Source organism: Drosophila gunungcola (genome assembly GCF_025200985.1).
Source record: "Drosophila gunungcola strain Sukarami chromosome 2R unlocalized genomic scaffold, Dgunungcola_SK_2 000015F, whole genome shotgun sequence".
Taxonomy (NCBI): domain Eukaryota; kingdom Metazoa; phylum Arthropoda; class Insecta; order Diptera; family Drosophilidae; genus Drosophila; species Drosophila gunungcola.
This window is the reverse complement of record NW_026453172.1, coordinates 115,797-133,251: the sequence shown is the minus strand read 5'-3', so window position 1 is coordinate 133,251 and position 17,455 is coordinate 115,797. Positions and strand designations below refer to the sequence as shown.

At 39.3% G+C, this 17,455-nt stretch overlaps 1 protein-coding gene across 2 annotated transcripts in view; it reads left to right on the top strand.

The window, feature by feature from the left end:
• The first annotated feature begins 264 nt into the window (after positions 1 to 264).
• Positions 265 to 17,455, top strand: part of LOC128256359 (uncharacterized) — a 40,020-nt gene continuing 22,829 nt past the window's right edge. Inside the window, exons 1-2 of one of the 2 annotated variants that reach the window (XM_052986657.1) lie at positions 11,006 to 11,176; positions 11,232 to 11,282. In XM_052986657.1, coding sequence (XP_052842617.1) covers positions 11,084 to 11,176; positions 11,232 to 11,282 — 144 coding nt within the window. In that variant the 5' untranslated portion in view covers positions 11,006 to 11,083. Of the gene's footprint in view, positions 492 to 11,005; positions 11,177 to 11,231; positions 11,283 to 17,455 lie in introns of those variants that run through there. The other variant, XM_052986658.1, reaches the window with a different exon arrangement.

Genomic DNA, 17,455 nt, shown 5'->3' with positions numbered 1-17,455 from the left:
AATAAATAAATATACTACGACACGATCGCACTTTGTAACTTGTGTTGTGAAACTTGAGAATGTGTATGTGCCGGCAGCGGTTTTGTACTGTTCGTGTAATACTCTTGAGATGTTATCAATGTCGGTGTACTATATTCTATAGGGTATTCTAATTTCAGTCGAAAGTTTGTGTTTGGGCCAATCTAAGAAATTCCTGGCAAACACGTCATGGCCGTTTTTTGTTTTTATATTTGAATTGTTTAACCGAATTTATAACACCAAAATTGTATAACTTAATCTATATCGGTATGCGATGTACACATCGACAAGCATAAGCATGTTCATGCTCACCTCAAGAACGAGGAAAAGAAAGAAGAGAAGAACAAAATTGGAACCGAGTGAGCTAGAACCAGCAGCCAATTGGACTATTTATCTCGAGATATAGCGATTCGGTCTGGAGCAGGCATTGGCGGAACCATTTGCCGCCCGAACAGGGACATTTTTGGGAAATGGTGAGTTGGAAATACACTAAAGGACGGACACATGTGGAGTTCGAGACCGGTAACAGAGACAAGCTGCACCGCTACTTTTGACTTTGTATTTGATTAACTTTCTGTGGTGAATTCTCGTGTTCTTTTGCACTGATTGCGTATTAATAATCTGCGAAAAACGAAAAGAAATTCAAACACGTGTAATCAAGTGTTTCATTGCATTAAAAAAGGTAAGGTCAGTTATACGGCTATATGCATACACTTTCAGCTGATTGCCCACGTACAAGTGCATACAAAAAAGAATCACGGAATTAGAATCGCAGTAGTTCAATGGCTCTTAAACGCAGTAATGAAGATAAGCTTCACTCTTCTTGCAGCAGCTTCTTACACTCGCTCAATCGCTCAATGGAGCTTATGTAGAGGAAGACAGTTTAACAATGAGAGCCGCAGAGTTAGAGGCCGCCTGATCTTTGTTGAGCCAGTTTTTGCAAAGTTTATATACCCTAGGTGCGCCAAAGACATGAGTGAATTAGAAGAACGACACGGTTTCAAGGACGAATAAATCAAAAATTCTAGGTCATTTGGCAGAAATAGGCCGTAGATCTGTAGATTCAACTAACAATTTTAGTAAAAAAAAAAAGGGAATTACTCACTAAATGGTATAGGAAACTTTAAAGCAATAATTTTAGAAAAGGTAAAAGCTATATTTAAATCAAGGCTAACCAATTTTCTGGCTACTGATGATTTTAGAGTACTCTTACGGATCACTCACCACTCTCCGGCCACAACAGCAGCAGCAAAAGGAATGAGAGTGTCAACTCATATCAAATTGGCAGACCCAAGCTTTGACTCTTCAGATGAAATTGAGATGCTTCTAGAAGTAATCTTGTTCTTTAAGCTTATTGTTGCGGGTTAAATTAAGACGCGGATAAATAAGCCTTTTGGGTTGGTTAGTGTATGATAAATGCACATGTTTCGTTCATCCCGGGAAGCGATCAAGGCAATTCGGAAAAGCTGCAAGCCCTAGGGAGAAGATTTTTGGAATGAGCTGTTAAACGATTAACCGTAGCTGAGAAAATTTGTGAAGAACATTTTACAGCTTTTGTAAAAAGAAATAATAAAAATAGGTTTATAGTCTCGCTGCCATTTAGAGATCCCAGTCCATAATTGTGAGAGTTAAACAAAATAACGCTAACTACGTTCTTTAATCTGGAGAGAAAACTCGATAAAAACTTGGAGCTCAGAAAAAGTTATAGCCAATTTAATGAATAGTATTAAAAAGTAGAAAAGTAGATGTTGGTTGTCGCCTTCTGGTAAGTTTCATTTCATATACTCTATGGATCACGCCGCAGCTAGTATAGTTTTATGTGAGCTAGCTTAATCCGTTGAGGTTTTTGAGCCTAATTGTAATTCTAGGAAAGCTGTTTATGCAGGAGCTATGGCAACTTAAAACAGTTTTGGGATGAAGAGATGCACCCAGTCAGGCGCTTTAGTGGCAGATTAACAGAAATGAGTTAAGTCTTGTACATGAATGTCATAGCCACGCGTAGTAGTTCTGTTACAATTTGACTAGACCCAAAGAAAATATAATGATCGCTGGCAGGGAGTAAAGCAGCCGCAAGGCCCGTCAACTAGCTCATTCTGCTCACAATTGATCCTAGCAGCACTTTCGTAAAATGAGACCAAGGTACGGAGATTTCTGTCTGGGACATTAATTCTATAGGAGTGGACTATCAGTTAAACCATTAAATGTTTTTTTTTATGATCTGGGTGACAGAGCGTGCCAATCGGACGTCTATATCTTATAGATCCCTTAGGAACAATAGGGTAAAATCGCTTAAAATTTGTTTTTTTCAGCACATTTCGCGCAGTTTATAAGCTGTTGACCTGAATCTTTTCAAATCGTATTTTTAAATAGCTACCATAGGAACAATAGGGCAAAATCGTATTTCTTAATGAATATGATCAGGGTGAAAGAGCGTGCCAATCGGGCGTCTATATCTTATAGCTCCCATTGGAACAATAGGGAAAAATAGCTTAAAATTAATTTTTTCAGCAAATTTCGCGCAGTTTATAAGCTGTTGACCTGAATCTTTCCTAATCGTTTATTTTAATTGCATATCATGATCGGGGTGACAGAGCGTGCCAATCGGACGTCTATATCTTATAGATCCCATTGGAACAATAGGGAAAAAAAGCTTAAAATTTGATTTTTTCAGCACATTTTGCGCAGTTTTTTAGCTGTTGACCTGAATCTTTCCAAATCTTTTTTTTATGATCGGGGTGACAGAGCGTGCCAATCGGACGTCTATATCTTATAGATCCCATTAGAACAATAGGGTAAAATCGCTTAAAATTTGATTTTTGCAGAACATTTCGCGCAGTCTTTTAGCTGTTGACCTGAATCTTTCCAAACTTTTTTTGTATGATCGGGGTGACAGAGCGTGCCAATCGGACGTCTATTTCTTATAGATCCCATTGGAACAATAGGGCAAAATCGCTTAAAATTTAATTTTTTCTGAACATTTCGCGCAGTTTTTAAGCTGTTGACCTGAATCTTTCCAAATGTTTTTTTTTATGATCGGGGTGACAGAGCGTGCCAATCGGACGTCTATATCTTATAGATCCCATAGGAACAATAGGGTAAAATCGCTTAAAATTTGATTTTTTCAGCACATTTCGCGCAGTTTTTAAGCTGTTGACCTGAATCTTTCCAAATCTTTTTTTTTATGATCGGGGTGACAGAACGTGCCAATCGGACGTCTGTCTATATCTTATAGATCCCTTTGGAACAATAGGGTAAAATCGTTTAAAATTTAATTTTTTCAGCACATTTCGCGCAGTTTGTAAGCTGTTGATCTGAATCATTCCAAATCGTATTTTTTAATAGCTACCATAGGCACAATAGGGCAAAATCGTATTTTTTAATGCCCATATTCTTAGGGTACCAAGTTTGAAAAGTGGCAAAAGACACAATATTCTTAATGCGCCGAAATGAAATAAACGCACACATGCTCCCGTGTATGAGAATGCATGTTCACGCATACATACAAAGACCAATTCAAGCGCAGGGCAGCCTTCTTCAAAAACGACTGACAGTGCGCGAGCATAAAAATGAAAATGAATGAGAGAGAAAAAACCCGAATGCACACGAAGTGCCGGGTCCTGTGGCGGATAGCCCAGAGGGCCTCCCGCTTTCAATTTTTTTGTGTCCAAATTCGTTGTATGAAATAACCAGTCTATATGTTGTATGGTTAGTGGTAATACTTAGAATTAATCGCATGTAAGCGCCGAACTATGTAGTTATGCGCTTCTTATTGTTGCGGTTTTTCTTTTTGGAGGCAACCTGTGCACAGTGGTCGGTCTTGTATGGTAGCCGCGGCCACAAATACTTCTAGAAGGGCTATCCCTTTGAAACTTGTACCAATCTGGAAAATTGTTATAAATATATAGGACAAGAATTGGCCAGATCGTACCACTTTATCCTATAGCTTTCATAGGAACAATCGGGAAAAAAAATGAAAAAAAAATTATAACTTTTTTGATTTTTACATTTTTTATTTAGTTTTTTTTATGATTTAGTAATAGTTTAATATTTCCGAGTTTCGGTTTTAATATTATTGAAATCGGACAACTATATCATATAGCTTTCATTGATACGACACAGATCAGAACGCAATCGTGAAAATTGGCACTCCCAAGGAAATAATAAGGTATTGTTCTAAAGAAAAGAATATAAACACAAAACATAACACAAAAATAACAAAAAACGATAATACGAACCAACAAACGGCAACAAACTACAACGAACAGCAGAAGCACGTCTATTTTTCAAAATTGAGGTTAGGTTACTTTTTCGTATTCGGCAACTTTCGGCACTTGAATTAATCATTCTTATATTCTTAAAATGCTTAAGAATATTATACAAAAAGATTTGTTTGTGCCAAAGAATGACATCACAACTAAAACTCTAACCAAACACAGAAAAGACAAACCAAGAAAACTCACAATTATGTACTATCTACAATATTGATTGACACAAAACACAACACATACTAAAAATATTTTTTTTATGTAAAATGGAAGTTAATACCTTTACTTATAATATTAAGCAATTTCATTGTACTAAAACTTGTTTTTAATAAGCTTAAAACACTTTTTAAGGAGAGCTTCCCTAGCACGTTGCCTACGCTGAAATACCCAAAGAATATCATGCTTTCTGTTTCGATGCTATTCTTGAAGAGGACAGATAGAGCAAAACAGAAAGATAAATAAATTCAAATAGCTAGATTAATTATAAATAAGAATTGGTAAATTTAAAATTAAAATTTTGACTTTGATTTTTTTATTTATGGCCTATGGAAGGAAAGTTGACAAAGCGATCAACTCCGAACCGCCTCAAAACTGCGTGGCTGCACAGGCTCAACGGCGACACTGCACTTAGAGCACGTATATGGAGTCATAACGAAATAGAACACACTTTGGGTCCAATGGCCTTTTGTGGGAATAATTAAAAACTTGGGGATCTGTTTTTAAATTAAAAAAAAATGGTAATATTAAAAATAAATTTTTTTTTTTTTGTTCTAAAGATATTGGTCAAATATTATACTTTAAACAAGAAAGAAAGCAAACTTCGGCAAGCCGAAGTTGATATACCCTTGCAGCTATTGCAAGAATTAAAAATTTTTAAAAACATTAAAATTATGATTTACTTGCGTATATGTTTAAAAACATTGAAGCTATGATGATTTGCAGCTCAATTATTTGATAGTTATTTTATATATTTTTATTATTTCTATGGGAGCTATATGATATAGTCTTCCGATTTTGATAAAATTTTAAACATAATTCTAAAATAATTACCCAATACTCTATGTCGAAGAACTAAGAAAAAAATTAAAAAACAGCAAAGTTATAATTTTTTTTTCAAGTCAAGTCAACTTCGGTCGCGTGTAGACGTGTTTTTTTAACGCTCCGGAAAAACAATAAGCCACTAAGTCGAAAACGTTCGGAAAAAATTATAAACGCGAGGTTTTGCGATTCGCGATGCTAATTCGCATATCGTAAACTAAAGTTTTAGTTAATTAATTAATAAATATTACGCTCTATCAATAAATGAGTAAGAACGTGGATCAGCGCACTCAACGCCAAAAACAACAAGACGAAGCCCGTGAAAAAATTCAGAGAGAGCAAGACAAACGTCGTCTCACTTTGGCCCGAAACAATGCTTATTACTCGTTCACGAGTAATACTCTAGAACCGAAAGTGCAAGAAAGTGCAAGTTTACTGACCGCCGAAAACCAGATAGCTAGTTCTTGCTCTCCCGCCCTGCTTTTCACCGCACAAACACCACAACGGTCTCTGTCGCCAACAATGCAATAACGACTCCACTCTCTTCTTCTGCAGCGGGTAAAGCAACAACACAACCAAGTGCAAAAATCGGGTCAAACGGCAAAAACAAAGCTACGGTAGAAAAAATTACAATTCCGCAAGCGGGTTCGGCCATGCAGACAGGCATGGATCGCTATATTAATATTTCCAAGCGCAAGCTAACTCCCCCAAAAAAATCTGACGGCAATATGCCCAAAATAAACCTTACCAACAAAGGCCCTGAAAATCTCGGGCCATTAAATGAAAATAGATTTTCCATTCTGGCGGAGCCTGAAACAGAGTACGAAGAATTAGCCCCAAAGAAACTTAAGCCTCCACCTATCTTTATTCGGGAGAAGATCTCCAACGTCCTAGTCAATAAAATAGTTGAGCTTGTCGGGAAGGATAACTTTCATGTAATTCCGCTTACGAAAGGGAATATAAGCGAAACCAAACTTCAAACAAAAACCGAAGATGATTTCCGAGCAGTGTCGAAGTACCTAAACAATGCCAAAAAGAATTACTACACGTACCAGCTGAAAAGTTGCAAGGGCTTACAAGTTGTCCTCAAGGGAATAGAACCCGATGTGACCCCCTCTGAAATTATAGAGGCTTTAAAAGAAAACGGTTTTTGCGCCAAAAATGTTATAAACATTATGAACAAAAACAAGAAGCCGCAACCACTTTTCAAGGTCGAGCTGGAGCCAGACAGCAGAACTTTGAAAAAAAAAACGCAGTGCACCCGATCTACAAGTTGCAGTACCTTCTGCACCGTAGGATCACAGTAGAAGAGCCGCACAAACGGAACGGGCCAGTGCAATGTACAAACTGCCAGGAATACGGACACACCAGGGCTTACTGCACCCTCAGGTCAGTTTGTGTAGCTTGTGGAAACTGCCACGGCTCCGAACCCTGCCCTGCCAGCAAGGGAGACTCTCTCACTAAAAAGTGTGTAAATTGCCAAGGAAACCACACAGCAAACTACAGAGGCTGACCAGTCTACAAGGAGATGAAAAGTCGTATGCAAAGAGCGACAACGGCACGCCAGAACATTTACATGAAATCACAAACGACACCCGAAGTTTTCTTCGCAAAAGCAGCCAGGTCATCATTTGGCCCTTCAATTACCACCAACAGCATTTCCTAAGCCAGTGCTCTAAGATCAGGCACAGCTCACATAGAGCCGAAAACTGATAACATACAGCAGGCCATGGGACAGCCACAAAGTAACAATGAAACTATGATGATAACTTTGCAACAAAATATGATGGAATTTATGTCCTTCATGAAAACCACCATGCAAACTCTAATGCAAAACCAAAATATCTTGTTACAAATGCTTGCAGCTCAGCAGTCCAAATAAATTATGCCTAGCCTCCGAATAACTCTGTGGAACGCCAACGGTGTATCACGGCATATACCTGAAATAACTCAATTTCTGAACGAAAATCACATCGACGTTATGTTGCTGGCAGAAACGCATCTCACCAGCAAATATAACTTCAAATACGAGGATACACGTTCTACGGCACCGATCATCCAGATGGTAAAGCACATGGCGGAGCCGGCATCTTAATAAGAGACCGTATCAAACACCACTTTTACCACCGGTTTGCAAAAAATTATCTGCAAGCTACATCGATAAAATTACAGTTGGGCACCAGAAACCTTGCCATTGCCGCTGTCTACTGCCCACCCCGCTTTACAGTCTCAGAAGACTGTAACTTCTACAATTTACTTGGAGAGCGATTCATAGCAGCAGGTGATTACAACGCCAAGCACACACACTGGGGATCCCGCCTTGTTACCCCCAAAGGAAGGCAACTATATAATGCACTCTTCAAAACATGCAACAAACTGGACTACGTTTCACCAGGCAGTCCTACATACTGGCCTACAGATCCTAGAAACTACCTGATTTAATTGATTTTGCTGTGACAAAACATATTTCTCGCAATCTAATATCTGCAAAATCGCTTTTGGATCTATAATCGGACCACTTTCGAGAAAGCCATGGAACAATAGAGCAAGTCAATAGATTAACAACAGAAATACGAACTGCATTCGAGCTTCGGGAATACTGCAGTGCGGTACTCCTTGACGTTGCGCAGGCTTTCGACCGAGTCTGGCTCGATGGCCTTATGCATAAAATCAGAATGTTACTGCCGGAAAACACTCACAGGATACTTGAATCGTACCCTTACAACAGAGCCTTCGCCGTGAGATGCAACACTACAATATCTGACGATTACACGATAGAGGCTGGAGTTCCAAAAGGTAGCGCCCTTAGTCCAACTCTATTTCTCCTTTACACCGCAGATATTCCCACGAACGAGCGGCTAACTTCTTCAACATTCGCAGACGATACCGCGATCCTAAGTCGGTCCAAATGCCCAATTCAGGCAACAGCACTACTAGCTGATCATCTCGTGGTAGTGGAGAGGTGATTATCAGACTGGCGTATAAAAATAAATGCGCAAAAGTGTAAACACATAACGTTTACTCTTAACAGACAAACGTGTCCCCCGCTAACTCTGAATACACGCCACTTCCACAAGCTGACGATGTAACGTACCTTGGCGTCCACCTTGACAGAAGACTTACATGGCGGAGACATATCGAAGCTAAGAAAATTCATCTAAAACTAAAATCCAATAACCTCCATTGGCTCATAAACGCTCGCTCCCCCCTCTGCCTGGACTTCAAGGTTCTGCTCTACAATTCAACGCTTAAGCCAGTCTGGACTTACGGCTCCCAATTGTGGGGAAACGCGAGCAGCAGTAACATCGACATTATCCAGCGAGCCCAATCAAAAATCCTGAGAACTATCACTGGGGCACCTTGGTATGTTCGGAACGACAACCACAGAGATCTTGGCATTCTACCCGTAAAAGATGAAATTTCAAAACAAAAGGCGTCCTACCACACCAAGCTAACATCTCATCCAAACCAGCTCGCCAGGGGCCTAGCCAGGGTTTCCAACCGGACCCGATTGCAACGAAATGACCTTCCAGCTCAGCAATAGTTATTAGAGCCCTTACATCCCGCGTCAGTCAACTTGTCTGTCAGATATAGCTTTTTAATTTAAGATTTTATATACTTATTGTTAGTCTCAATTCAGAGAAGATTCAATAAATAAAATGCATATGTAAAAAAAAAAAAAAAAAAATTTTCCGATTGTTCCTATGGGAGCTATATGATATAGTCGTCCGATTTTGATGAAATTTAAACCGTAATTCTGAAATAGTTAACCATTATTATATGTCGAAGAACTAAAAAAAAAAATGAAAAACAGCAAAGTTATAATTTTTTTGTTATTTATTTTTCCGATTGTTCCTATGGGAGCTATATGCTATAGTCATCCGGTCCGGCTCGTTCCGACTTATATACTACCTGCAATAGAAAGACAACTTTTGGGAAAGTTTCATGCAGATAGCTTTAAAACTGAGAGACTAGTTTGCGTAGAAACGGACGGACAGACGGACAGACAGACGGACGGACAGACGGACATGGCTAGATCGACTCGTTTAGTGATGCTGTTCAAGAATATATATACTTTATAGGGTCGGAGATGTCTCCTTCACTGCGTTGCAAACTTCTGACTGAAATTATAATACCCTCTGCAAGGGTATAAAAAATGGGAGTGGTCGTACCTTTATTATTGAAGATATCACAGTTTGTTTCTTTTGCCTTAGTGATTTTTAATCAAATGCAGGAAGAGGGTTTAAAATATAGAAATTTAGAATATACCTTAAACTTCTGAGAGATTATATTTGACCTAATTTTCTTCCAAAAATCGCCTTTTATATTTAGTTCGCCAAATAGTATTTTTTTTGCGTTCAATACTTTTTTGATGTAAAGTATCGTCCAACCTCTCTCAAAAGCTTAGTTATATAGTAACATTTAAAAGCGACCTTAGCCAAGAACAATAGTTTTAATAGTTTCACGTTTCTTTTGGACTTAAGCTTAATTGTAATGCTAACATTTTTTCAATTAAAATTTCCTTATCTTGGTTAGAACAAGATCCACGAATTGACCCTTTAATATAATTGAAAATGACACTTTCATGTTTGCAATAATAATTAAAACATGTATGCCATGTATGCTGTAACTGTATTCAGCTCCTCAAAAGTCAGAGATGCTGTTGATGTGGTTGTCATAAGCTGCTTCCAACAGCCCTCCAAAGGACGAAGCTCATGGTGGTATGAATTTGAAATCGACTTGCCGTTTTGGTTTATAATGGTTTATAATCTGATCCCTAGCCTTCTCTGTAAAAATGGAAGTTTCTAATTCCTTAAACTGGTTGTTCGCACCAACAATATTTGTTGTGTTGTCGCAATGAATGGTCTGACATCTGCCGTTAGGTCGCTTACCAATTCTAGATGCACTGCCTTTGTGGAGAAGCAGCAAAAAACTTTGATGTATGCCTTATCTGGCTTTTTTTTCGATTTTGTGGCAGGTCTCTGGTGCATCCAACACTGCTGTGATTCCATGAGAGTCCAGTACTGTTGCCGGGCAGTAGCCCGCAAGGCCTGAACACCGCCATGCATGTTGCCTTCATGCATCTCCCGTAGCAACATCCTTACAATGGGATCATTAATATTTGATGCTTTGATTCGTAAGGAAGTACTGAATTTTCTACCCTTTCTCCGACTCTTATTAAACCATCCTCGTCCAGTACGGGAGATAATGATATAATGCGGTTCTTCTTGTCCACCGTCTCATAAAGTTGAAGTTGGTGTAATTATGCAGCAAACCCAATTTGATGGATGGTACGTAGAACTACGGTTTTAGCCCGATGCAGCTCTCCAGTGATTACCGTTGACGTTGTTGATCTGTTTGTTTTAGCAGAAACGCAACATATATGCAATTTATGGAATTAACTTACTGTGCTTGCAGTTATAGAGTTCTTGTCAAATTGTGTATTTCGAAATTGGTAAGCTTATACATTTTGGCCTTCTTTCCAGATCGCTGGGACTGAAGGGCTCAGAGGTGGACCATTGGCTTGTTAAACCGTGCAAAAATAGCGGTCCGCAAAACCACGGATAATGATCGACCAGTTTGCTGGCGAGGATACCTCGCCATTGTGCTGGACTTGTTACGTCTTGTCAAATTGTGTATTTCGAAATTGGTAAGCTTATACATTTTGGCCTTCTTTCCAGATCGCTGGGACTGAAGGGCTCAGAGGTGGACCATTGGCTTGTTAAACCGTGCAAAAATAGCGGTCCGCAAAACCACGGATAATGATCGACCAGTTTGCTGGCGAGGATACCTCGCCATTGTGCTTGACTTGTTACTGCCTGAATTTTGGCAATTCTATTAGCCAAAAACGTGTGGTACGTTGTTTCCACTGCATTAATCCATGATAATACCACCATGAAATCACTTCAGAAGAATCCCGTAACGCTACAACCCAAGGACAGATCCGTTCTGACCTTATCGGTGAGTTCGGCTCCTAACACTACAGCACATAGTTCAAATCGGGCTACTGGGGACTTTGAGCAACATAGTCGAACTGAAATCTGGTTGATTTTGTAAGTTGCACGAATGTAAATTGCCGCCCCATATTCTCGTTCCGATGCATCAACAAAGGTGTGGAGCTCTTTGGTGACTCGAATTTTTCCTTCAAAGACGTGTCGGGGTATCTATACCTTGTCTAGTTGTAGCAGATCCTCTCGATATTTTTTTAGTATTTATTTATTTAATTATTCATTTATTCGCCAATGGATTAAATCCTTATCTGGCTTATGGGCTTACTTAACTCTAAAACTAGATATTGATTTAAAAAAATATTCCCTAAGCAATTGCCTAAGTACATCCTTTTTTGATCCCCAATCCAATACTCGTTGGCAAGGAGTACAAAATTCTCAAAGCTCTCCAAATTGGCTCATTCCGCGCATATTTGGTCCTCGCAGCACTTTCGTTAAATGGGACGACGGTACGGAGGTTCCTGGCTGGGTCGTTGAATTTAATTGAGTTTAATAGGAAGGGACTATCAATATTACCAATTATTATATCATTGAGAAAGAGAAGGCTCGCTATTGAATGCCTATCTACAGGACTGCAGGTATGCAGTAGGCAAAATTGACAAGAGAAAGCTCGCAAAGGTTCCGAAAAGTTCGACTTGCAGATCTTCTTCTCTTCATCCCATTCCAGTTTCATCCCCACAGTTGTTGCAAAAATATGTTTGCATTTATCACAACCGGTGCAAACAGCACTAACGGATAAAAGAACTGTGCCAATTTAGAGCAGACAATTTCTTTTGTGAGCCTTTTAGAGTGGACTTTTGGGGCATCCAAATTAGACCCAGGCTTCGTCAATGCTTACGTCGTTTGCAATGTCTTCCTTCGAAATTCCTTCCAATATTTTTCTTTATTTGCGGAAATTGAAACCAAAACTCGGCAACAAGAACAAGACGAACGTCGGCTCTCGTCCATCAAAAACAACTCTTACTTCTCTATACGAGAGGAAGAGTTAGCAATACCAATAAAAACTGCAACACTAAAAGCCGATACGGAGAGAGCACGATTTCTCTCCCCTGCATTACTATGCCCACGCGGCAAAGAATAAACGATCCGTGGAGTGTCCCCCGACCCGTACAACCTTACCAACGATCTGCTAATTTCAACATAGACCAGCTCAATGTTATTGTTTAAAACTGTGACTTCAACCCTAACAACGACAACAAATACTACAACTACCACATCAACTGCACCTACTCAGCGCCCGATATAGTCAGTTTTTTCTGGCCGGCTACCATTACCGCTACCGAAAAATACGGAAAATGCTAACGGAGCGCTGCTACAAACTGGAAATGATCGCTATGTGCAACTTAGAAGAAAATTAAGCCCACAATCAATGAGGAAAACAAACGCAAAGATGATAATACCGCTCAAACACCTAAGTCCAAGTCACTTTGGCCGCCACCCATTTATATTCGTCAGGAAAAATAAATTACTACACCTACCAACTTAAAGAAAGCAAAGGATTACAAGTGGTTATTAAAGGAATCGAGTCAACAGTCCTTATCGACGAGATAGGACTTAATGACTTAATGGACTTATGAAAGGTCTTTGATGTTAAAATGGCTACGAACATAATAAATAGAAATAAAATTTCTCAACCAATGTTCAAGGTAGAGTTGTCACCTGAAAATAAGCCTTAAAAAAATTTAATTATTTACTGCATCGTAGAATTCCCGTTGTGGAATCCCACAAACGGAATGGACCCGTCTAATGCACAAATTGCCAGTAATATGGACATACGAAAACATATTGGATTCTGCGCGCAGTCTGCGTTGCCTGTGGGGAGCCACATCAAATGGAGGCCTGCCCTGCAAATATAGCAGACCATTCTGCCAAGAAATGAAGCAACTGTGGGGGAAACCACACTGGCAGCTATAGAGGCTGCCCTGTCTATAAAGAAATAAAAACTCGCCCAACCCAACAAATAACTGCAGCTCGTAACCCAGTTTCCCGATAAAACGTTCCGTATATACCATTAACCACGACCCCGGGAGTTTTTTTTGCTCAAGCGTTATGTTACAAAAACGGGTCAAACACCTCAATCTTTAAACCGACGCTTCATCAAATCACTGCAGAAATAATGCAGCAACAGACATCGAAGGAGTATCCAGAAATTACTCCCCATTTGCCTAGTGGCAAATCAATGCTGGTAACTATAACAAACCATTGTGGTTGCAATACAGCAAACGCTGCAGGAGCTTATGCGCACTCAAAATCTGATCCTGGAGTTCTTAATTAAACTAAAATCTTTTTAAATGGTTTCTCCCAGATTATCTTTTTGGAATGCAAATGGCACATAGCACAAAGATGAGCTTTTGAAGTTCCAAAATCAACACGGCAGTGACGCCATGCTTTTATCAGAGACTCGCCTAACGAACAAAAACAAAAAAACATACATTTTTTGCGACAAACCATCATGATGGAAAGGTCCATGGAGGTACTGGTATTCTGACCAAGAATCAAATAAGGCGTTACCAATTGCGGTCGTTTGCTACCGCCTATATTCAAGCAACATCAATAAATATCGACAGATCGTCGGATCTTACACCCACATGCTTAGAGGTTTTGCTCACTGCACAATTATTGACGTAATCTTTAATATTATTAACTAAATTTGGCCAAAAATAGTGTCGTCTAATCCTTTCTAGTGTCTTATTAATCCCACAATGAGAGGAAAACGGACTATAGTGAGCTTTTTGTAAGGCAACCGAAATTAGTTCTTATGGCAGCCATAGTTAATGAACTTCAGGGACACAAAACCAACTATTTTGAACGTTTATGGTCGGACCTTCTTTTTCCAATGCTTCTGCAATTTCGCGCAACACTTATATGTGCCGCTCAATAGTGTAAGAAATTATAAGGAGGTCGTCCAGATAAATGAATATCTCAATTCGAAGGTAGGCTGGACTTATGTGATCAATTAACTTCGACATTGTTGAAGGGCATTCGTAAGGCATGGCTTCAAATTGATATAAAGGTAAAGGCGGTTTTGTCTTTAGAATTAATGTCGAGTGGTATTTGCCAATAAGTCTCTTTAAGGTCCAGGCTAGTGATGAACCAGCCTTTGGTAGACGACTTATGATACCCTCTATTAGTGGCATAGCAACCTTTCGTATTAAATTCTTCAATGACTCCAAGGCCAATCATGCGATCTATTTCCTCATACATAATTTCGATAGCAGGGGCAAACTGGTCGTTACCTAATGGGCTTTGTACTACCTACATCTATTTTGTGATGCAACAAATTTGTTTTACCCAGACCCTTTTCACAAAATGCTGGAAATGATTGAATGACTTTTTCTACACCCGAACTTGCTAAGCTAGCAATACCGTATCGGACTAAATATAACGAATGAAAAAGTGACGGAACGATGTAAAAATTTAGGCGCTGTGTTGTCCCTCGATAAGAGCAAGCGAGATCTTTTGCTTATTTCTGGTGGTGAATGCAATTGTTTTGGTACTAGCAGGTTTGTGGTTTTGTCTGCTAGAATTGATTTTGAAGATTGAGGTGGCTCTACAAATACGTCTGAGTCGTATTTGCTGTTTGTTTTTTCCGTGCACTTTCCACTGGTGCACGATCTCCTACGTTTTTTGTGCCAGTACATTTCGTACAGGACGGATTATAAGTATTGGGCTGACCACAGCCGTAACAAAACACCTGTCGTTCGCAAAGACAATCTTGGTATCGATGGCCTTTCGCTCGACATTTCCAGCAAGGCAATTAGTTGCTGCTACCTCAAGACTCTCGTCTTCATCGCTGAAAACCTCTTCGCAATCTCCATGTGTCTCTACTGCGTGAATTGGACGTCGTACAGGAGGATGTGGCCTTTGCGATATAGGTTTATTCTTTGTTAAGCTCAGCATAAATACTTCACGAGTTCTAACTAAGTAACGTAGGTGTGCTGTGGTAGTCACTTTCTCATACAAAGTTCATGTTGAATTTGAGGCAGCAAATTAGCCGTAAAGTTTGCAGCAATGCTAGGTCCGACAATGGAACCGAAAGTTTATCGGCGAACAATACGATCGACTCATAGAATTCATCAAACGATTCGTTTTCCCTCTGCTTACGTCGATCTATTGCTGAGCGAATGTTGAGATCCGTAAGTTCCTCTTTAAATTGAGACCCACTGCAATGATCCAGTACCCTGACTTTTTTGCACGCTTTTGTGATAACGCTAAAACCAGTCATTAGCACTTCCGTCTTATATATTGCTTATATAGCGAGCTATTTGATCAAAGATACCATTTAGAGATTGAAAGGTAAAGGCTTCAAGTCGATAATAAATTCGACAATCGACATGTTTGACCGGCCTGAGAAACGGAGTTTCCAGTTTATCATTATCTGGCTAATACGATCTAGTTTTAAATTTGTATTCATTTGCGAAAACCTAGATTCGGGCTCATTTCCTGTTTAGAGCAATTTCCTACTGAAGATCAATTGCCTGCTTCAGGAGTACCATTCTGCCAAGAAATGAAGCAACTGTGGGGGAAACCACACTGGCAGCTATAGAGGCTGCCCTGTCTATAAAGAAATAAAAACTCGCCCAACCCAACAAATAACTGCAGCTCGTAACCCAGTTTCCCGATAAAACGTTCCGACAATCGACATGTTTGATCGGCCTGAGAAACGGAGTTTCCAGTTTATCATTATCTGGCTAATACGATCTAGTTTTAAATTTGTATTCATTTGCGAAAACCTAGATTCGGGCTCACTTCCTGTTTAGAGCAATTTCCTACTGAAGATCAATTGCCTGCTTCAGGAGTACTTTCTATTGGAGGAAGATTTCCTGTAGCCAAAGAATATCCTGATGCAGGAAAGTTCCCTCTTTCCTGAAGTTGATCATCACTCTCTGTTAACCTATTACCAACATCTGCGGCTTGCTTTTGGTTCTTCGAAAGAGTTAACATTCGTTGGAACCCAGCGCGAATAGTTTCTGCTAAAGATTCCGTTTTTAATTAGATTTCCTAACGACTTGCTGAAACTCTTCCATGTTATAGTCGTCTTTAATAGGATTTCCTGCTAGTTCCTTGCTCAAATCAATCTGAGACCTACCCAGTGCACTCGATGGCCTACTTGCACTTTCACTACAGGGTTTTAAATCTGATTTACACACAGGAAAATTTTTATGATTTTGAACCTTTGTGTTAAAACAGACTCGATGAAATGTATGACAGTTAGCTGATAACAACTGAGCAGCTCATTTAATTCCTCTTAGACAAATAAAGCAGTCACCGTTAGCCGTGACGGAAATATATTCAGCTGGTTCGTCTTTACCTAAAATCTCTTAATAATTGTTAGAAGCGTATATCGCGTGTCTTGGGGGCAGCTAAAACAGCTCCGTTCAACTAGTCAAATGTCAATTTTTGGGTTATCCCATCCTATTTATGTGAGAAGGGGAACATACTTCTTAGGTCACAAGTAAAATCTGAAGTGGTATTGCACCAGCAACCTAATTATCCATGTTCAAACATTAACATTCTGCGGGGGGCCTTAACGCCTTTATTTATTTGAATTTAATGTATTCATTGGTAGCCCGGATTCTATATTATTTTTTTCCTTATCATTCTTACAAGTACGTCTAACATAAATTAAACTTATTACGATTATTGTTATAATTATAACTATTAGAGCCAAATGCCCACCAGCAGTATGGATATTAATTCCTCTTAACTTAATATTTTCTGCTTTTTGTTCTTCTAGTTGTTTTTAATGTTAATTATAATATTTGTATTATTTTTAAGCCTTGATGCCATTGGTTTTATTTTTTCTGTCTTAATATTAAAAGCTACTGTAACCAGTGGTGCTACCGGCTCCGTTATATTGTCTTCTGTGATTATTTCGTGCGCAGCTGTTAAAAGGTGTTGTCCATTGCGGGCTGAGCATCCGTTGCGCAGTCTCAGTACTCCTTGGGTTTGAATATGCGTGTCTTGACTTCGATGGTTTCCACATGTCCATTCCAACACCGGGTAGTTGAAAACCTTATACAGCCAAGAATTTGAAGTAGACAATTCTACCCATATGCATTCGGCACGACTTTTCTGGAATTCACATATTGGGTTCCGACTTTGCTTTAGGGCCGATAACTCTCA